Source organism: Guillardia theta (assembly GCF_000315625.1).
Source record: "Guillardia theta CCMP2712 unplaced genomic scaffold GUITHscaffold_39, whole genome shotgun sequence".
Classification (NCBI taxonomy): Eukaryota; class Cryptophyceae; order Pyrenomonadales; family Geminigeraceae; genus Guillardia; species Guillardia theta.
Genome location: NW_005434635.1, coordinates 564,448 through 585,233, shown reverse-complemented (window position 1 = coordinate 585,233; position 20,786 = coordinate 564,448). Strand labels below are relative to the sequence as shown.

General features: G+C 46.8%; 4 protein-coding genes across 4 annotated transcripts; 2 read left to right on the top strand and 2 right to left on the bottom strand.

Moving 5' to 3' along the window:
- Positions 1 to 22: 22 nt before the first annotated feature.
- GUITHDRAFT_109518 (hypothetical protein) lies at positions 23 to 4,414 on the top strand (the record flags this gene model as incomplete). The annotated part of the gene is made up of 12 exons (XM_005831664.1): positions 23 to 117; positions 170 to 275; positions 321 to 368; positions 417 to 453; positions 497 to 565; positions 609 to 658; positions 862 to 1,338; positions 1,384 to 1,403; positions 1,454 to 2,896; positions 3,123 to 4,174; positions 4,220 to 4,273; positions 4,323 to 4,414. 12 exons carry the CDS (start codon positions 23 to 25, stop codon positions 4,412 to 4,414), a joined length of 3,543 nt encoding a protein of 1,180 aa, XP_005831721.1.
- Positions 4,415 to 4,510: 96 nt separating this feature from the next.
- Positions 4,511 to 8,303, bottom strand: GUITHDRAFT_109517 (hypothetical protein; the record flags this gene model as incomplete). The annotated part of the gene is made up of 8 exons (XM_005831663.1): positions 4,511 to 4,544; positions 4,590 to 4,688; positions 4,736 to 4,829; positions 4,921 to 5,031; positions 5,091 to 5,210; positions 5,558 to 5,687; positions 5,740 to 8,082; positions 8,133 to 8,303. The coding sequence occupies 8 exons, from the start codon at positions 8,301 to 8,303 to the stop codon at positions 4,511 to 4,513; spliced, it is 3,102 nt and encodes a 1,033-aa protein (XP_005831720.1).
- A 7,482-nt stretch (positions 8,304 to 15,785) lies between these two features.
- On the top strand, positions 15,786 to 17,518 carry GUITHDRAFT_94991 (hypothetical protein). The gene is made up of 12 exons (XM_005831662.1): positions 15,786 to 15,877; positions 15,944 to 16,115; positions 16,227 to 16,403; positions 16,452 to 16,537; positions 16,582 to 16,682; positions 16,734 to 16,801; positions 16,849 to 16,905; positions 16,955 to 17,019; positions 17,070 to 17,178; positions 17,228 to 17,318; positions 17,361 to 17,410; positions 17,470 to 17,518. Exons 1-12 carry the CDS (start codon positions 15,852 to 15,854, stop codon positions 17,503 to 17,505), a joined length of 1,038 nt encoding a protein of 345 aa, XP_005831719.1. The 5' UTR covers positions 15,786 to 15,851; the 3' UTR covers positions 17,506 to 17,518.
- Positions 17,519 to 17,815: 297 nt separating this feature from the next.
- Positions 17,816 to 18,741, bottom strand: GUITHDRAFT_163539 (hypothetical protein; the record flags this gene model as incomplete). Its single annotated transcript, XM_005831661.1, has 9 exons — positions 18,666 to 18,741; positions 18,590 to 18,620; positions 18,465 to 18,546; positions 18,346 to 18,414; positions 18,255 to 18,300; positions 18,129 to 18,204; positions 18,032 to 18,073; positions 17,937 to 17,976; positions 17,816 to 17,884 (listed from the first exon to the last, which is right to left on the bottom strand). Coding segments are annotated over exons 1-9 (516 nt in total), but the record flags the coding sequence as incomplete, so codon positions are not given.
- Between the last annotated feature and the right edge of the window lie 2,045 nt (positions 18,742 to 20,786).

The following is a 20,786-nucleotide window of genomic DNA, read 5'->3' as shown; positions in this document are numbered from 1 at the left end:
CCTAGTTGTTTGCAACTATAAGATGTCGGATAATGTCAAAGTTGCTGTTCGTGTTCGTCCCTTTAACAACAGGGAGAAAGAGAAAAATAGCGTATGCATCATATCCATGCATGAGAAGTGAAACATTTTATCTTACCTTTTGATCCTAATTAGTTACCCTTCTGTACAGAACAACGACAATCAGAAATCCTGAAAGTAACGAAGAGAAAAGTTTCGCCTTCGATTATTCTTATTGGAGTCACAACCCTTCCGACCCAAACTTCGCAACACAAGCGGTATGATCTCTCATCAACAAACAAAATTATCTCAAGCATGTTCAGATCGTCTTTAACGATCTTGGTATCGGAGTGCTAGAGAATGCTTGGAAGGTTTAGATCGCATCGTATTTCAACAAAAATATTGCTGATGATCTGTAGGGTTACAATGTCAGCCTGTTTGCATATGGGCAAACAGGTATCACGTTGGAAATTCATCGGCTAAGTTGACACTCACTCAGGTTCGGGAAAGTCTTACTCCATGGTTGGTTATGGCGTGGATAAAGGCATCATCCCTTGTGCCTGTCAAGGTGATGTCGTATCGAAATGACCTGCCATAACATCGATTGTCAGAATTGTTTAGAAGAATCTCAGAGAACCCGGATAGTACAGTTACATTTAAGGTACTCTAACTCACGTCAAGAATATGACAAAGCATGAAAAGTATTTTCAAAGGTTGAAGCAAGCATGATGGAAATATACAACGAAAAAGTCAGAGACCTGTTTAACCCCACAAACAAAAGCAATGAGAGTGGGTTGAAAGTACGAGATAATTCAAAGACGGTACTTGATCCCTGAAGTCTTCCAGAACCTGAACTGAAAACAGGGCCCTTACGTCGACGGTCTTGCGCTCTTACCCGTCAAGGATTTAGCTTACATCGAGCAATTGATGGATGAAGGAACTCGAGCTCGTACTGTTGCTTCAACGCAGATGAACGCAACAAGCTCCCGTGCACACACAATCTTCACCATCATTCTGACGCAAACGACAACAAACATGACGACAATGAAGGTAATGGACAAGGTTAGCAAAATAAATCTCGTGGATCTCGCTGGAAGTGAACGTGCAGCAAGCACTGGAGCAACGGGAGATCGCTTAAAAGAAGGAGCAGCAATCAACAAATCTTTGTCCGCTCTTGGCAATGTTATCTCAGCTTTGGCAGATGCAAGCGAGAAGAAAGGAAAACAAGTTTTTGTTCCTTACCGAGACTCCATCTTGACTTGGTTGCTCAAAGAATCTCTGGGAGGAAACTCAAGGACAATCATGATTGCTGCTTTATCCCCCGCCGACATCAATTATGAGGTACAGCTCCGCTTCCACTCCAATCTTGTCTGATTCCATGTGCAGGAAACTCTTAGCACCTTGCGGTATGCAGATCGGGCTAAGCAAATCAAGAACACCGCCATCGTCAATGAAGACCCAACCAAAAGCTGATCAGAGAGTTGCAGGAAGAGGTAGAACGGCTGAGAAAGCTTGCAGAAAAATCCACTCCGAGCGAGGTTGAGCTTGAATCTTTGACAGCAGCAGCAAGGAAGGAGGCTGAGGAAGCAGCTAGGGAGAAGTCCAAGCTCGAAGAGGAGCTGGCGGAAAGCAAGAAGCTCCTGGAAGAGCTCAACAAATCATGGGATGAAAAAATCAAAGATGCTGAGGCGATGGAGTCAGATAGGAAGCGAATCATGGAAGAGATGGGAATCGCTGTATCGGAGGATGAACTCTCGATGCCACAGTTGGTCAACATAAACGAAGATCCGATGAAGTCTGGAGCTGTCATCTACGCCCTGCGCGGCGGGACTACAACTGTAGGCAGACCAGATGCAGACGTGCCGCAAACTATCAAATTCGTGGGGCTCAACATGTCGAAGGAGCACTGTCGCATCATCAACGATGGTGGAGCAGTCAGCATTGTTAAAGTTGGCAACTCTCGCACCTGGATCAACGGCATTATGCTTGACTCCGATAGCCCGCAGCTTTTGAAACAAAACGACAGGATCCGCTTCGGCAACAACCATCTCTTCCGCTTTAACAATCCCCTGGAAGCAGCCGAACATGAAAGGCTTCGTCAGCAGGCAATATCCAGGGGAGAAACCCCTCCAGAAGCCCCAGTCATCGACTGGGAATTCGCTCAGCACGAACTTGCAATTGCTGCTGGACATTCAGATGTGTTGGTGGAGAGCGAGCAAGAATTGAAGATGGCAGAGGAAATGAAGAAGAAAATTGAAGAAGCAGAGACAAGATTGCAGCAGGAACGCGAAGAAGTGCAAAAGAAACTCGAAGAGCAGCAGCTCATAATTCAGAAAAAGGATGAAGAGATGAAAAGCCTGGTTGGAAAGGAGAAGGAGGAAGCGCAGAAGAAATTCGAAGCAGAAGAGCGCGCACTACTTGAGCGTCAAAAGCAGTTGGAGGAACAACTGCGGCACAGGGAGGAAGAGGCTGAGCAGCTTCGAGCACAGCAGAGCAAGAAGAGGAGAGAAAATGAATTACTGCATGACAGGATCGTATCCATGCTTCCGCTAATCCACGAAGCAAACATGATCAGTGAGGAGCTTGACAAGGGATGTAAGTTTGAGCTCAAGATTGTGCAGAGAAATGTCATGGAGACTAGACAGAGGATGAGGAGAAACTCAATAGGCTCCTTGCAGAATGAGAACACGATTGCTGTCAGAGTAGTAGATACATTGACAGAGAAGAATCGACTGTGGTCGCGGGAAAAGTTTATGGATCGCATTTACAGCATGCGAGATTACTATCATAGGGAAATCCACCTGCTGGACAGCGAAGAAGAAGATTCGAAAAAAGAAGATCCATTCAGAGATGTCGACGACGATGTTGTGTTGGGTCATGCTCACGTCTACCTTGAGAGGTAAAGTTGTTTTCATTCACCTTCTCTTTTGCAGCTTGCTGCTTCATTCCTTCTCTTTGTTGACGTCTCTCTTTTCTTCTTTGCTCTTCAGTGTCAAGGAGCATTAACTCTGTAATTTGCATTCTTTTGCTTCACCTCTGTTCCTTCAGATGTTTTCTTTGCATGCGATACATGAATTCTTTCTCACCCTGTCCCCCTTTTCCCTCACTGAAATGTTCTTTGTCAGTCTTTACTGGCTAATTCCAATTGAACTGACGACGCCAATCATCGACTACAAGGGAAAGTCGGAGGGCGAGATCAGCGTCAAGATTGAAGTGCTCAACGAGCAGGGCAAGACCTTTGAGGTGGAGGATGGAGTGCCAGCAGAAAACATCCGGGACATTTGGATGTCAAATGCAGTTCTGCAAGTTGAGATTTTGTCTGCTCGAGGTCTTCCCGATCATCTTCACAACTACTTGGTCGTCTACATTGACTTCAATGAGCAAGAGCACTACACAGAGAGATGCAACGAGAGAACGTCTCAGCCAATATTTAATCACAAGAGAAGATTTCCAGTCGTCCTCAACGAGGAATTCGAACAGACCCTGTTAGCAGAGGCCATCTCGTTCCAGATCCAAGGAGTAGAGTCTTTCAATCCCAATCACGCCACCCGGAAGGGAAACTTTCGTGCGTCCCATGCAGAGATTGCCGAGATGAATCAGAAGAATGAAAAGAAGCAACGAGAGCTCGAGGAGAAGGAAGCTCGATTGAAAGAGCTGGAGGAGAATCTTCTCCGACCAATTACCTCTGCATCTGCATCTTCGGAAATCAAGAAGGAGGGATGGAGCTCCGATATTCTCATAATCGAGGAAGAGGACGATGACGATCTGAATATGCGCCAATATGAAGCGGGCACTGCCTCGAACACGAAGCCCGAGACAGCTGAAAAGTTGGCAGAAGCGGAGAAATTCAGGCAGGAACTAGAAGCTGCTCGACTGGAGAAGCAAAGAATCGAAGAAGAGCGCAAGATAGAGGCCAAGCGTCTGCAAGACGAGGCAAACAAACTGAAACAAGAGAAAGAACGGCTTGAAAGAGAGTTGAAGACAATGAAGGATGGCAGTAGCTCGCAAAACATTAAGGAAGACATCGAAAAGGAGATCCAAAATAGACTCCAACTAGAAAGACAGAAATTGCAGAAGCAGATGGAGGAGGAGGCAAAGAAGCTGCAGGAAGAGCGTGATCGACTTTTAAACGAAAAGACCCTGCAACAGGAACCCAAGACTGCACCTGCCCGCTCAGGTTTGTTCATTGCTTAAAAGTATGGAACTGACGAGAGTCGAGCAGATGATGAAATAAATAAGATTCTTGAGGAAAAAGCTCGCATGGAGGAAGAGCTCCGTGCGCCTCCTCTTGATCATGACAGTCTCTCACACCTGATGTTTGACAGGAAAAGTTCGAGAAGAGCAAAAGGATGCGTCGGAGAAGATGAAGCAGCTTGAATCGGGCAACAAAAAGAGCAAAGCATGCAATATAAGCTGATTTTTACATTAACATGGAGACAGATAACATGGTACACAGACAAAGCAGAATGAAAAAATACAAATACGAACAGCAAAGTAAAAGAGAAATTAGGAGTTACAAGAGCTGCTTGTCACCCAAACACGTTTGCCTGTCAAATTTGTCAGTTTCTCCGCACAAAGATTCATCGCTCTACTTGTGAGTTTCGACGTCCATGTAGCATGCCGAAAGCCCTGCCGGCATGTTCTCGTAGATGTTGCAGTCTTTGAAGATGACTTGTCCTACAACCTGCTCCCTGGTCCACCATCTCTCAGCATTGGTCTCCACTATTCGCTTCCTTACCATCCATCCAAAACTGGAGCACCATCATAGAGGACGAACGAGAGCCCTCCAGATGCAACCTTTTGGCCAGGCTGCGCTAAAGGACTGAAATACCCTATCGAAACATCAAGCCCGTCCTCCGCTTCCAAACCCCCACAAACCCCCGTCCCTCCCCATCTTTTGCTGTCTACTCGCCTCCCTCCAACCTGTGAATCGCTCCCCTGTAGCATAAAAGGGCCACTGATCGGTCAATCTTGGGTCAGCAGGAAGCTCTTTTGTGAACCACGCGGGCTCGTATGGATTGCTTGCAGTAAGACCTGTCCCTCAGTCAGCTCCATCCCGCTCCTTGACCCCTTTTCTCCCTCATGGTTCTCACCAAGGCCATTTGGCAGCAGGGTTGCACTGTGGGGATCGAGGTACGGATTCCCGTTGAAACCAAAGCGTAAAAGAGGAAACTCGCGGTAGTCGCTGAGTCCAAGCTTGTAGTAAAACCTTCCTGCGGCGTAGAGGAAGGGAATCCGCGCGACTTTAGTGCTGACAAATGCAGACAAAATCCCTCCTGCACTACAATTAAACTTGCAACAAGCATGCACGCATTTCCACCAAATCTGCTCGCAGTGTTTTGAAAGATGGTTGTGTTGTCAAATAGTACTGAAATACTGCGAATTACCTAAAAAAACGATCACAAGCATGGCGATCTGTCAGAACCGAAAACACGTTTTCTTCAACTCGCAAAACTGCGCCATAACCCGCAGAATTATTTGAAATCTGGCAGGGTACCTTGAGCTCATTCACAAAAACGATCAAGAAGATTCACCAGTGTGTCTCTGACATATAAAGAACCTCCATCCTTCATTCCGAAACATCCACCCATGCCGTTGGGTCCACCAACAAAATTCTGTATGAACGAGCTCCCCTCAATCGAAGCTGATCCAGAACCGAGAAAGAAAATTGCTCCTCCATTTCCTACTTCCTGTAGTTGAAACAATTGAGCATTTGTCCCGACAGTAACAAATCATACATACCTTGGTGGAGCCGATGACTGAGTTATTGAGAAAGTTGCATCGTAAAAAAGCTGTCAAACAAGGCAAAACTCTGTAGGAAATTTTGCAATCGCACTCTCGAGCGAGCTTGTATGGTACGGCAGACATGTTATAAAGTATCGCTCCTCCATACAGGCGGGCAAAATTGAAGTTGAAATCAACTTGGGCAAAGATAGCACTTCCACTGAGAAGCGCGAGCGACCCTCCTCCTGTAGCGACATTTCTTTCAAAGAGCGAGTTCGTAATGATCACTGCTGCAGATCCCTCCAGCACGATAGCTCCTCCGTCTCTCCTCGCCGAGTTCCTGCTGAACTCGCAGCGTTGGCAATAAAAGCTTCCTCTCGAAACACGCAGAGCTCCTCCCATGCTTGCCGAGTTGTTCTCAAACTTCACATCTGCCATGTAGACTTGAGGAGACATGGCAAACATTTGATCCAACGATGCTGCTTGCTGCAAACCTCCTCCTGCGATTATCTTCCGGTAGCCCAGAGAAAGCGATGAGCCATCATGTTGATATTCAACATCACTAAATCTACAGTCGCGAAAGTCTACCATGGAAGAGTCAATCTCCAGTCCGCTCCTTCCTTTCGAGAACGCACATCTCGAAAAGCGCACGATGCTCCTTTGAAGCAAGATCGAGACCGAAGAGGACAAGACAAGACTATCGGAGAATACAAAATTGCAATCAACGAATTCAACATTGAGGTCAACGACAACCAGCATAGGCGATGTTTTCATAAGAGGTGAAAAAAAATATCCTCCTCCACATGAGATTACAACTTTCGCTGGCCCTACAACAGTTTCCTCCAGGCTTAGATTTCTCCTCAGAAATGGAATATTTCTTGATTTCGCTTCAAGAAGAGCAGATTCTTCATTCAGCCTGAGCTGAAACTTGTGACTCTTGATTGAAGCCTTGACTTGCTCTTTTGGATTAGGACTGCTCTGAGCTTCCGTGTCGACGCGTGCGTCTTGTCCCAGGAGTTCTTTAGGTGATGAAGGCAATGGCGGAGTCGGAGTAGTATGTGGATGTAGCAAGATTGGTGATTTGGGCATCAATTGGGCCATGGAGGATTCAGAGGTCGATGCAGATCGATGCAATGACAAAGCTTCGCCATACTTCAAAGAAAGGAGTTGATCAAGTTCTTCTTGTTTGAGAAACCACTCATTCACCATGTCCTCGAGATCCGTCAGCTTTGCTCTATTATGCTTCATGTAGTATGTCCTCAGACTTTCTCGGAAAGAATCTTTGGATTCATCTACTTGATTCATCGGCCTCTCCTCCATTAGACGTCTTGTGCGGACAAGCTTGGACGGAGCGAGCAGCGAGTCTCTGACCTCGATCATACCTCCCACATCGGTTGTCTTGGTTCCCTGATAGTACAGAGTGTCAGGGGCACTGGCCCAAACATGTAGTTCAACTTCTCCTGCATCTGCTCCATTGTTTCGCGTCCCTGTGGTGTATGCATGGTCGAAACCTACTCCTTTCTGCGTTGTTAAGACAAACCCTTCCACTGAGTGATTGGAATTCTGTTCTGCTATCGTAAAGATATAGATTCTTGGCTGCTTGTATTCAGACGGTCTGGTAACGATGAGTGTCGGTCTTTCCACTCCGTCAATAAAAAAAACCATCTTCGACTCAACAAGACTCGGTCTGAAAGAAACAGTGTATCGTACCACCAGAGGTGTCCAACCCGTTCCGTTCCAAGCAAAATTGTCGTAAAAGCCGCCTAATGATTCATCGTAGCGTGGAGTCTTGACAAAATGACCGGAACTTGTAGAATTCCATGCGTATACAAAGTCTTGTGAAGTGACGCTTCCTCGCAGAACAATCGTCTTGACATCATTCATCTCCAACCCGCCACTTCCAGTACTGTAATCGCCATCAACAAGATGAACTTCTTTCATCTCTTGAGAAAATCCTTTCACATCCACAGACTTCTGGAGCGCATCAGAAACACTTGGATCACTTGTTGTTGTGTCCCCTATTCCTCTGCCAACACAACTGGCATGGCTAAGAAGTCCCGGCTCTGCTGATCCCCCGAACACTTCATCATGCGAAATTTTCGATCTGTCGATTATGTAATCAAAGTCTACGCTTGCGTTGCCGTATTCTTCGCATTGCGCGGCATAGAGTCCTACTTCAATGGACTCCCACGCAAAATTCAGCTGAGGATTCATCGCAGTCCACTCGGTTTCTGCATCCTGCCGCCAGAAGGCAGTAAGTGTTTGGTTGGTGCCCTTTTGGAGGCGAAGATGAACGTGCGTCGAATGAAATCTGTCACGCACACCGAAGACTTCCTCCAGGACGGTTCCGTATGTAGTCCACTGGTCAAAGAGGTGAGTTGACAAAATGCGAATCTAGACAAAACGCTCACCTGCAGTCTACCCGTGTCCCCCGTGTCCAACACCCCGACCTTGACCCATTCCATGGTGACTCCGTCGGATGATACGAAGTGCCATGGCGAACGGTTTGAAACTCCATGAACCACTCCAAGTACGTACAGCCCACCAATGACACAGGAAGAGTCATTATTCATCAACACCATCCGGGTCTCAACGTCAAAAGAGGAATTCCCCGGAAGATGATATGCAAGTCTGTGTGCTGTATCATTCACGAAAAACTGCCTGTAATGTCTTGGAAAGATTCGCAACCAACCTGACTTTGACAAACTCACATCCCAGCACTTCCCTTGCACAGGATTGTAATGTGTGAGTCTTTCGCGCTCCTTCAAAGAAAACTCAGTTTTCCCATCTAAGCAAGATCCAAGAGGCTCATTGATCCACATCAGCCAGGGATTGGTGATTGAAAATTCATCGAAACTCTCGTTCAGCTCCTTGTAGCTGCAGAGACCCTGATAGACAGGATCACAGTATCGCCCGATCCGACTGTCGTGGCAATTACTTCTTCCTGGTTCTACCTTGAAGTGCATCTCGGACGTGACCAACATCGAGAAGATTTCAATCTGCCCTCCTCCACCTCCTCCTCCTGGTAATACATTCGGTTCCGTGGAAAAACTATGCGTGTGTCAGCAGATATCAACATGAAAAGACTTTATCTTACCTGCCTCCACCAGACGCAGAAACAAGTCCATTTCCGGATATGATTGGAGCAATCATTGAAACAGATCCCCCTGCTCCTCCTCCACCGCTGACAGACCAATTCAGAACTGTAGAACTCGTCTGAAGAACCAGCGTTGTTTCTCCGTCTGCTGAAATTGTTCCATTCATATCTATTGTGTTCAATGCAAGAAGTCTGATCCTTCCTCCTCCCCGTCCTCCAGGATTGCTGACTTTAGGTTCTGACAAGCAATCACAACCTAATCTCAGTAGATCCTGCCATCCCATTGAGCTCGAGGTGTCCACTGGACAGCAGTACTCCGTCAGTGATGACTCGGCATAGCCATCAGCACAAGAAAAACGATTTCTGAGGTTTACAACCAAACCATCATCAGTCAAATTCGTCCCTCGCTTCAGACATTGCAAGTAGTCTTTTCGAACCCAAGACCCGCTGGCTTTTCCCGTCAGATCCATTACGTTGCCCTGCCAATTAGAGTTTACAATCTTTCCGTCGCCAATACTCAGAAGTCCTTTCTCTATCCTATAAACATTTGACAACAATTCATCTCCGGGAGGCAAGGATTGTATAGGACCTACAGAAACCCCATTTTTGTTCACCATTATTTGATAGTTGGTTGTGATATTATAATTGACTTCAGTCAATCCATTCCCTCCTCCACTTCCAAAATCCCACAAGCTTTCATTGCTATTTCCAACATGCAGACCTTTTGCACCCAAAAAAAGTCCTGTGATTGACTTCTTGCAAGCGAAATCCCCGTCTCCTATATTAGCACCTCCACCACCTCCTCCCATCGAGCTTCCTCCAGGACCAGAACCAGATTCTGCCGCATAGCCAAGAGCAGCAGCAGAAACAACGCCGCTCTCCGTCACTCCTAAGCTGTTGGAGCTATTAATCTCAATTGTGGCAAAGCGAACGATTCCAGCAATCATCAAATCTTGACAAAGAAGACTCAGTGTGGAGTTTCGCTGCGAGTCACTTGCCAGTAATCCAGAAGACTGACTTATAACAACTCGAGAGGAATTGATCCAGAGGTTGCATCCCATTACTTGCGCTCCTCCTTCGACTTGCAGAGTTTGTGCAGAGATGTAAATCTTGTCACAGTCTGACGAACATCCCGGCATCAGATTTTGTGTTGCCATGCTCATTCCACATGTGACGCCACCCAATATCCCGTCATAGACATGTAAGACAGAAGCACTTAAAAGTCGCCGGTGGGAGGCCAAGAGGGATGACTTGTTGGTGACCAGAAAGCTTGTAACGCACTCCGAGTCTTGTGGATGAGGAAATTCCAGCTGGGCTCCGTTTCGAACGACGATACGTGAAGGGCAAGAAAAAAGAGAAGGAAAAGGGGTCAGCGCAGATGCGTAATCAGATCGCCCATTGTCGATCATAAGCAAAGAAGAGTTGTCAAAAATGAGGTACAACAAACCTGCCCCCCCGGCTGAGCAAATTCCTGGAAAACCTCTTTGTGTTTGATAGGAGATTCCGCTGTATCCTCCTACAGCAGTTAACCTCAAGTTCAAGCTCTTGTTGCTCGGAGTTCGTATTTGTATTCCTCCTCCGCCCCCGCCCCCGCCTGGAAGACCGGAACCACATCCATCAAACGTGTTTCCTCCTCTTGCAGAAAGGAGTCCGGAGCCAAAGATCCAATGAGAATCGATCCATATTGAACCCCCTGCTCCACCTCCACCAGAGAACAAGCTCGAACTTCCAAGACCTTGTATGAGGTGAGAAAACTCCTGATCGCTCTTGGAGCAATAGGTATCAGCCCCGTCCACGTTGATTATACCTTGCATTGTAATGTTCTCCTGCATGGTCACTCTTACCCTACCTCCTCCCCTTCCACCACGAAAAGTTTGCATACTTTCACTGTTTCCTCCTCCACTTCCGTAGATCCATCGTAGACCCGAAGTCACATTCACAATACCTCCCCCGACATCAAAGGAACAAGGCTGCGCTCCGTTACCCCCATTGCCGCCTCCTCCCCCTCCGGTCACTCCTGAGGCACCAGGAGAGGGCCCGCTTCCTGCAGGGTGACCAAGTGCCTTGGACATGATTCTACAGGTCTTAGAGAGGAAGGCGGAGATGCCAGAAATGTCGAGGGAAGATGATCGAACCAGACCATCGCATCTGAGATAAGTCGAGTTGATGTTGAGCTCAGAGAAAGTGAGCAGGTCTGCTGCAGAGATCTCACTTGTCTCATCCAACACAAACATATCAGTGACGGAGATATTCAAAGTCAGGAAATGAAGCTTTGATCCTTGCTGAACAATCAGGTTTTCGTCGCGATGCTGCGTGCACATCATCAGAACATGCATTTACACGCATCCAGAACTCACCTCATTGCAGGGCAGAGGGTTTGCTCGTCTGAACAGCCAGGAAGATTATTCATAGAATCAGTGCTGCTCCAACACATGAGACAACCCACAAGGCCCTCGTTTAGCACTATTAGCGTTTTCACTTGCAGAGCTGCGCTTCTCTCGCCAGCAGCCAAGAATCCCTTGTCTCTCACCCATACAGACAGTGCAGAAGAAATTGCGTCCGCCACAGGGAATAGAAATGAGGCTCTTCGTCTGACGATAATATCGGTCAGATTCGCATGCGAAGAGTCTTGGTAAGGAAAAGGAGTTATGGCAGACCAGAAAGAAGCAAAGCCATTGTCGACGATTAGAGTCTGATTGAACTCAATGAAGATCGTTCCTGCTCCACCTGCTCCACATCCATCGCTCGATCCTCCAAACGCAGAGATATTGAGCTCGAGCGAGATGAGATCGATCACGTCGCTGTCATGGTTTCTTAGGAAGATCCGCCCGCCAGCTCCGCCGCCTCCACTGATAGTTGAGGAACACGCGACTTGTACCGATCCTCCGGAGGAGCAAATGTTTCCAGCTCCAAGGAACTGCTGGGCACTAATAGAAATAGATCCTCCTGCACCTCCTCCTCCTGTTGAGAACGTAGGGTATCCACGGTTGCACACATAACTCTCGCCATTGGCGCTAATTGAACCATTCAACTGTACCTGTTTGGACGCAAACAATTTGATAATCCCTCCACCCCTTCCCCCTGGAACAGAATTGTTCCTGACGAGAATACAGTCACAATTCAAGCCCGAGCAACACCAGTCTCGCATGCTGCTTCCTCGCATACCGACTGGACAATCAGTCTTAAAGCGAGGAAGCTTCTCTGCAGGGGTGACGTACTGGGGCAACATACCAGGAAATAAGCGCATTCCCCTCAACTGGCAGAAACCACTGGTCAAGGAAGCGGATTCTCTCGTACGTTGTACTTGACGGACGGCAAACCCCACAGAAGATAAAGTTACGAGGTTCCAAGAGCCATTCCTTGACAACTTGACCTCTTCCTCTAGCTCTCCTGACGTCAAGTTCAGGTTGCCATAGCCGCCAGCACTTCCAAATTCTGTTGGAATGAGCTGATCATATGCAGCTCCTCCCGTCATATTCGAGGAGCATGCTTGAGCTCCTCGTCCTCCATGACCCCCTCCTCCCCCCCAAGGCGATTCGAAAGACCATCTCCAAGTCCGGTACCTGCCATCGCTCCACTCCCATCAGCAGAGATCAACCCAGCTTCGAGGATGCTGATATTGGTAACGTTCAATTGAATGATGGAAAAGTGTATTGTACCATTGAGTACTAAACTGGAGCAATCAATTTCAATCGACGAGAAAATATTCCAAGAGCTGGGATATAGCATAGCTCCTTGCAGTATAAACATGTTTTGTTGCACAAGAATGCTAATATTGTTTCCAATCATCTTGCTGTAGCCATCCATCACAATATGTCCATCGCACACAATCTTCCAATTCGGACAAATTTCATCACATGAATTCCTTAAAACATCGAGCGAACTTGTGGAGCAACCAAGACAACCGATCAGTCCATTTCTCAGTACAATCTTAGAAGAGACTGTGAGCATTGCAGAGGAGTTAGTAGCAACGACTGAAGCACTATTTTGGACAACAAGAACAGATAAGCTGCTTTTGGGAAATTCAGCAAAAGCACTATTCTGAACGTAAACCTGCTCCACAACAGCAGGATTGCATCCATTGACCGGATAATGAACTCTTGTAGAGTTCAAGCAACACACAATTTGACGATAGACGTTTGCTGCATACAACAAATCAAAAGGATATAGCAATATTCAAATGATTAGTACCTCTCTCCTCCCATTGAGGCCACGGAGTCAAAGCTACTTGAGTTGTCGGTTGATCCTGAAGGAACGCAAACGAAGATGCCAAATTTGACGATACCTTATATATTTCACCGTTGTCAAGAAAATAAACCATCCTATTGGAGTCAAACACAGTTCCTGCACCTCCACTTGCACATAAGGAAGTCCCTCCATGCGCATGAAGCAAGAGGTCCATGTCTAACGTGACATAATCGATCGCAATCCTTCCACCTCCTCCACCTCCTCCTGACGTCACCACCTTCACAGTGTCGCATGAACGATTTGCAGAACCGCCATTTGTGCTGACTACACCAGACCCAAGCAAGCGGGCAGAGGAGATCCAAATCGATCCTCCACTCCCTGCTCCTCCACCGGCTTGGGACAAGAAGATACCCCTGGTCACCTCTTTGAGATAGCAAGCACTATCTTCCCCGTTTGCACTCAAACGTCCAATGATGCGAACCTCAGTGCTAGTCAAGATTCTTATCGCACCACCGCCTCGCCCGCCTTCCACCATCCCATGTCCGCCTCCGCTACCTATTTGTGAGCCAAAATCTGCCTGGCAGTCTTCGAGAGTGATACAGACTCCCAGCATATTCGGAGCTACGGCTTCGCCATATCCACTGCCTCCATCCCCAGACCCAAGGGCACATCCTCCACTCCCGCGGCCTCCAAAACCTCCTCCGCCACCACCGCTGTCAGAACTGGACCCCGCTCCCTGACCTTCACCTCCAAAATGACCGAGAGCATCCGCAGAGATATGACCCTCTGCCCCGATAAAGAGGGAGATGCCTCTTACGAAGATGAAAGAGAAATGTAAATAACCGTAAATCTCCAAACATGAACAAGGAAAACAACTTATGTTGCATCCCACAGGAAGTTCTGACGAATATTTTGTTTCGACAAATTTCGGATGTATGTCAATCTGACATGAGGAGAAAAGGTTGGGCTCCACGTGAGAGAGTCTACCAGAAAGAGACAATTCCAAAGCCCCAGAAGTAATTTCTAAGCTGTTTGCTGCTACATGCCCTGCAATTTCCATTGAATTAACAGTGAAGTTTAGCTTATCTGAGAAGATCCTTGATCCATCGTCCAGGGTAAGCTTGCGGAGACTGTGGAAAGATAACGAACAATTCTTCGTTTCACAAAACAATCCTCCTCCACGAGCGAGGCGCAAACTTCCCATTGACTGGTACTCTCCAGTAACCGTAACCCTTACATTCAGAATATGTCCACCACATCGATGCCCAAAGAATTCATGCTCATTGGAAGTGAAGTCTAGATGTATTCTCCCATCCTTCGCAAAATTCGTAATGTCCACTTGATGAAGACATTCGTAGAAGGTTCCACAACCGGGAAAGCAGGCGCTCTTGTCTGAAATGTTGGTTCTCTCCTGACCTTTACATAAAACTCGAGTCTCACACTCGCCCTGGAGCAGATGACCATCGATCTTCGTTGACTTGAGCTTGCTGGTCACGAAGGCTGATCCTTCCTCCATCTCCACGGTAATCGATGCCCATATGAGATCAGATTTTGAAGGAAGGAATTCGACCAGGTCTATGGCACATGAGCAGTCCAATGAATCACAGTGAGTCGTGGTTGTCCTTACAAATGGCGTCACTCCCATCCCACTTATCGTGTAATTCCCCGGAAAGCTCAAAGGTCTGGATATCACACACTCACTATCAAGAGCTCCTTCATCGCAAAAATTCCCCCCGCGCAGGCCGTCGGCAGGTATTGAGCCAGGAGGAGAATCTGGAGGATGGAACAAAGGAGCGCCAGGCTGCAGATTCAGTGCATAGTCACGTCGTTCAGCGTAGGGTCCTCGATCGAAGGGAGTGCTAACAGGAGGCGACGAGACTGTGTCATCAACAGTGGGTACCGAGGAAGACCATCTTCGCTCGACATCCAAATACTTCTGCTTGATGACTTCAGTGATAGGATAGTAATTATCTTTTCGCCAGAGATTTTGATCTGTTGCATGAGGATGAAGAGGGTAGATGAAGCCACTGACAATGCTGATATGAATAACGAGAAGACAACATGAAGAGAATGGTTGCATGTAGCCTCACTCTCGTTCGATGGTCTGCACCCAGAACAAGCAACAACTATCAGACATGCTAGTCGCGAAGTTCAAGATGTGCGGGGACAAGCGAACAATGACATGAGCCCAGCATGTTATGTGCAGTCATTTCAACAAGAAACCAGCTGCTTCATCTCTCCATGAGCTCGCAATCGACTGCTTGACCTACTCCCGGGCATCTCATTGCCTGAAAAACTCAACGATCGTCCTATCTACACATATAACCCCTCTACCCCCGGAATCCCTTCTTTTTATTAGAGAAATGCCTTGGGGTGGGGTCACAGTTTGAGGACGCAATGACGGATCCCGACAAAGGAACTTGTGAGAAGCAGGAGCAGGAGCAGGAGCAGGAGCAGGAGCAGGAGCAGGAGCAGGAGCAGGGACAGGAGCAGGAGCAGGGACAGGAACAGGAACAGGAACAGGAACAGGAGCAGGAACAGGAACAGGAACAGGAGATGTACGAGGTGCATCTGCAGCACTGAGCAGCATGTTCAGAAGCACGAGCACGAGCACGAGCACGAGAGTTGCCAGGAGCCAGGAAAGCAGGAGGCAGCAATAATGTGGCTTCCACCTCTATGCTAGCATCAGACCAAGATCGCCGAAGCACATTGATTCTAATTTGCAGATATGGAACCATACTTGACTTGGAATGCGATGAGAACAAAATTACCTTGCAAGCTGTCAGATCTCGTCACACCTGCTTTCATTGTCGACATTGATGTCGTCAAGAGAAATTGTGAAAACATGATTGCTAAAGCCAAAGCAGGCAAGTAAGTATACCAAGATATCTTCATATAACGTTGAGCTCGACCATTCCTGACACTTTTCAATTGAAGTGTAAAGCTTCGGCCAAATGTAAAAACTCATAAGACAATGGAAATCGCAAAACTGCAAGTTGATGGAGATTTGTCAAATGGAATCGTTTGCTCAACATTGGCAGAAGTCAGTTTCTTTGCTTCCAACGGGTTTAGTGATATCACCTACGGAATTCCGGTCTTTTGCATGCCGGTGAGTTGTAACATGATTGACATTTTGCCTCAGATCACCTCCATCAAGCTCTTTCCATTGTACCAGGCTAGTTTTGTTCGTTTAGTCTGCCTTTTGAATTCAAGCTCTTAGATTTCCCAAAGTACTGGATGCAAGATCTCTTTAATCGTAGACTCTGAGGTTCAGGTTGATGAGCTCAAAAACTTTATAGAGGATCAAGAAAATGCGCATTTTGGATGCTTCTTGAAGATCGACACCGGATATCATAGAGCTGGGGTTGACATCAGGTTGAACAGGGCAACTGGTTTGGTGCGTGACCTTTTCATTCAGTCTAGAATCGCTGACTTTTCATAGGAGCTCGCGCAAAAGATATCAGGAGAGAAAAACATAACTTTTCGAGGTATCTACAGTCACTCTGGTCATGGCTATCAGGCTCAAGACACGTGCGATGAATCTTGGTTTACTCAAAAAGTAACCTTGTGTACAGAGCAGAGGCACAGAACATTTGTTTAGAAGAATGCAAGATGGCGAGGTCTTTTGCTGATTTCTTGATTGAGAAAGGCCTCGATTGCCAAATAGTTTCTATTGGTATAGCAGCTCTTTTAAGTTATGTGCGTGCTGAAAATGCTCTTCATGAAGGTAGCACCCCTTCTTGTGGAAGTTCAAATCAATTCCCTGGTGTCACAGAAATCCATCCCGGAAACTATGTGTTAAATTCGATGCTTTCCAGCAGGATTTTTGACTTTTTGCTAAGGTGTTCTTTGATCGCCAACAGGTGCAAGCCGGAGCTTGCAAGGAGGCAGACGTTGCGGTGCTCCTCTTAACTTTCTATTCATTGCAAGCTGAGGTCTGGTTGGAAGGTTCGAGTCTTGACACGCGTTATCGGGCATTACGAAAGTTCGGGTCACATGCTTTGTGACGCGGGGTAAATTACTTTTGTCTTAACACATGGGATTGAAAATAGATATTTTATAGATCTCTCGCCATGTCGAAAGATCTGGCTCCGCAAGACGATCACTTCGGATTTGTTGAAGGCTGCGATCTTGTCCTTCAAAGCTTATCGCAGGAATGCGGGAAAGTCATGGTACAAGCCGATAATCTTCGAGAAGCGGCTGATTTATGTTTAAACCCAGACCAAGAAGACTTCCACAGGGAAGCGAGCACCTTACAACATGGATGATTACCCAAGAGGTTCTTTGCTCAAGATTGTTCCCAACCATTCCTGTAAAATTTCTTTCCCCTCAACGCGCCTCACGAATCAAACAGGTCTCACAGCTGCGTGCCATCCGCTTTATTACATTGTAGAGAACGACATGGTGAGCCTGTGCCACTTGTAGACGGTTTATAGAAGGTTCTCTTATTGCTGTTGGGACAGGTGATTGATATCTACAAGCCGTGCAGAGGCTGGTAGTTGCGAGTTCAACAAACCCTGCACCCTACATCCTCCAAGGTCTTGTCGCTTTGAGGGTGTGATGGTTCAAAGGATATTCTGTGATTGAGTGTTACACCGCAAGCGGAGAGACTCTGTAACATTCACCTTCCGTTGGACGCTCGTGCTTCTTCTAGCTCGGCCTATTCATTGGTTACAATTCATGTCGTTGCATCAAAATTCAAATCACTTGGCCCTTTCGTGTAATGTCATTGCCAGCCCATACAACAACTCTGCACACTGATAAATCAGAAACATCTGCATCTCTGTACAAACACGAATTATGAATCACCGTAACGAAGTATTCGCTCTGACAAGTCTGGCTAACACAGATGCCCCTTCATCGCAGACATAGTTCGCTCTTCAAAAAGGAATCATCTTTGCTCGTCTTTCTTTGAAGTAGGTCATCATACCGAAGATTCAAGTATTGAAGCATTTCATTCTGAAAAAGTGCTGCAATGTGGCGACATTGTCAATTAAGGACTTTGCAGTGAGACGAATATCTCACCTTGAGCAAGGCTAATAGCACCCGGGCTCCTAATGTTACAGGCTTTTCAATTGTCATGTCACACTCGCAGCCGCCACTCAATCAAACGGCAGGGTACCGTGAAGATCAAGATTGCGCAATGTTCTGTTTCCTACCAAAGCCTCGGCAAGTATCTTACATCCTTCATCTCCGATCTGGTGGGAAAAGTCAATTAGATCACCTTCACTGTGAGAGGAAGCCCCACAGCATTCGCACTGATGTCAAGGTTTCGAATGCTTCCCGATGCTAGGCTGTTGCAAAATGATTCAGCCGGCTGCCATCCAAATGTTTGGAACCTTCGAGAAATCCATCTGGTACCGAACGTCCCAATGTTGTTGCAGCTAATGTCCACAAATTCCCAAACGCTTCGTGAAACTATGTCACAAATACCCTAGGTATATGCTTGCAAGAATACCGTTGGGATGCAGATAAAATTTTGTAGAAATGTCTGCATCCTTCATCGCCAAGTTCTTGAAACGATAACTTAGCCACACTGTCTGCAGGCAGAATTAGAGCAAGGGATGGTAGATCTTGCAAAACCATCGGATTGTGCGAGGTGCTTTAAAGCAACCTGGGTATAGACTCATTCAGCATTCAAATATCAGCAGCGGTGTACCGAATAACGAGTGTTGGCAGGAATTTCTTCCGGGCAGAGCATCGTAACCTTCTCCTTTGCCATCCTGACTGCTGTGTTGCCATCCCTTGTCTTGTCCTGAGCTTCACCGCTCCCTGCCAGCTCATGTCCGGCAGTCTCTGCCATCCTCACTTGCCCATCCTCTGCCGTCCTCCCCCGTTCCTCTCCCGTTCTCCTCGCGCCTTGTGCCATGAGATCCTTAATCGTCGCTCGCTTTGTGCCCGACATGGCATGGACCCTACTTCCTGCTATGTCACCCCTACCCTCCCAAATCCCCACAGTGGACCCACCCTGAATCTTGTATCCCACCATGGAGGATTGACCGGGCGCAATGGCGATAAAGTTGCTACTGCTCCTTCTTGTGTTGCGAGCAGCCGGACGATCTCAAGCAAACTCCCCGGCTCTCCTGATGAGCTCCTCCTCGCCTCCTCTCCCCAATACTTCCCCAAGGGTTTCAGGTCTTTGCTTGGAATTGCGCGGGGGGGGGGATAATCTTTACGAGAAAAGTGAAAGAGAGGCAAGAACAAAATTATCCATGAATCAATTAAAAGAAGAGCATTGGAAAGAAATGCTACAGGAATGCAATTCAGATGAAATCGAGGATGATGACCTCTTGAATATGTATCAACAAGTTGAAAACGATGAGGAAGAGGATGAAAATGATCTAGCTACGACGCCTTCCGACGAGATGTGAGCGTTATAGAAGAGAACAAGATGAGATTCACACCTTTGAAAAAGGTTTCGAGAAGTGGTGCAGCATTCCATAGATGAAGATATTCCACGACTACGAAGGTCAGTCAATTTGGGGAAACACAGTGAGCGTGCCAACTACGTGACTTAGCTCCCTACGAAATTACCGGGAGCATCTTCCTCACGTATTGACTAAGCTAAGGCCTATAACTCCACTAATGGTATGCAAGCCGTTTGCGTGTAGCAGGAAGTATTTACATTATTTGATAGTTCGCAGCAAAGAGTGGAAAGTCTGTGAGCGTCCGTGTCTTGCTAGGTCAGCGAATTGTGAACAATGCATTCAAAAGTATTTCCCTTTAACGATAAGTTCAGACCATGGATCAAATGCAAGCCAAACAGGGCCTGGTGATATGAATGCCTTTCACATAGCAGGAATTCTTTATTTGAAATGATCAAAGCAATCTAATGTTTTCTCAATGCAGCTTCATCAGGTTTTACTCCAATTTGCAGGATTTTGTTCAACTTTGACCCAAATGTAAGAATACAAGTTGGAATTGACTTGAGAAGAGAAGCTGATAAGGTTTTTTGCCGCTGATAGCTACTTGAAACCTGCGATGCATTTGGGGGAAGGGCTGTTCACTATGCGGCGGATGATGGGCAGGTCTGCTGTGGAAAGAGAATGAAATTCATTAAGGTTCACTTTCAATCAGCTGGATGTATTGAAGTGGCTCCACTCCGTGAATGCGAGTCTTTCATCGGAGGGACCGGTCTGACGTTTCGGGTGGATTGTTCTAGAACTGGAGTAATTTTCGATTCGTTAGAATCGGGCGACACCCCTCCACCTCGCAAGAGATCGAAACTGGTTTGCACACTTCAACAGAGGAGAACTTCTTCATATCATGATTGATGTTTCACAAGGACGAACGTTTGCGACTTTCTAATGGAAGCATTGTGTCTTGACTCGTTGCCTCCAGCCTCACTGAGAGACATTCCAAAGGTTTGACATCGATTGTAGTTCTGCGTTGATTTTGCGACAGTCTAGGAATATATATGACCAGTTCGCATATCGCTATGATGATCTCAGTGATAGTGACAACGATTCAGACCAATCTTCTCAGGTGAATTGAAAACTTCTGTCGCCTCCCCGACTCTTTGCGCGTCCACATGTTCAAATCCGTTTACATTAGCACTAAATTGAAATTTACAGTTTGACGTAATCTCTGATATGGGATTGAGGTCGGCAAGCAATCCGCCGTTCGATTTATCGTTCAATGGAAGTGATCCTTACCAGCCTCTCTCGGATAGACATGGGCAAATTCAAGCGGGATCTCGCAAGCGAAAGTAAGTTGGCAATTTTAGCCAAGATACTTACTAGTTGTGAAGTTATTCGATGGCAAGGGAGAAAATCAACGA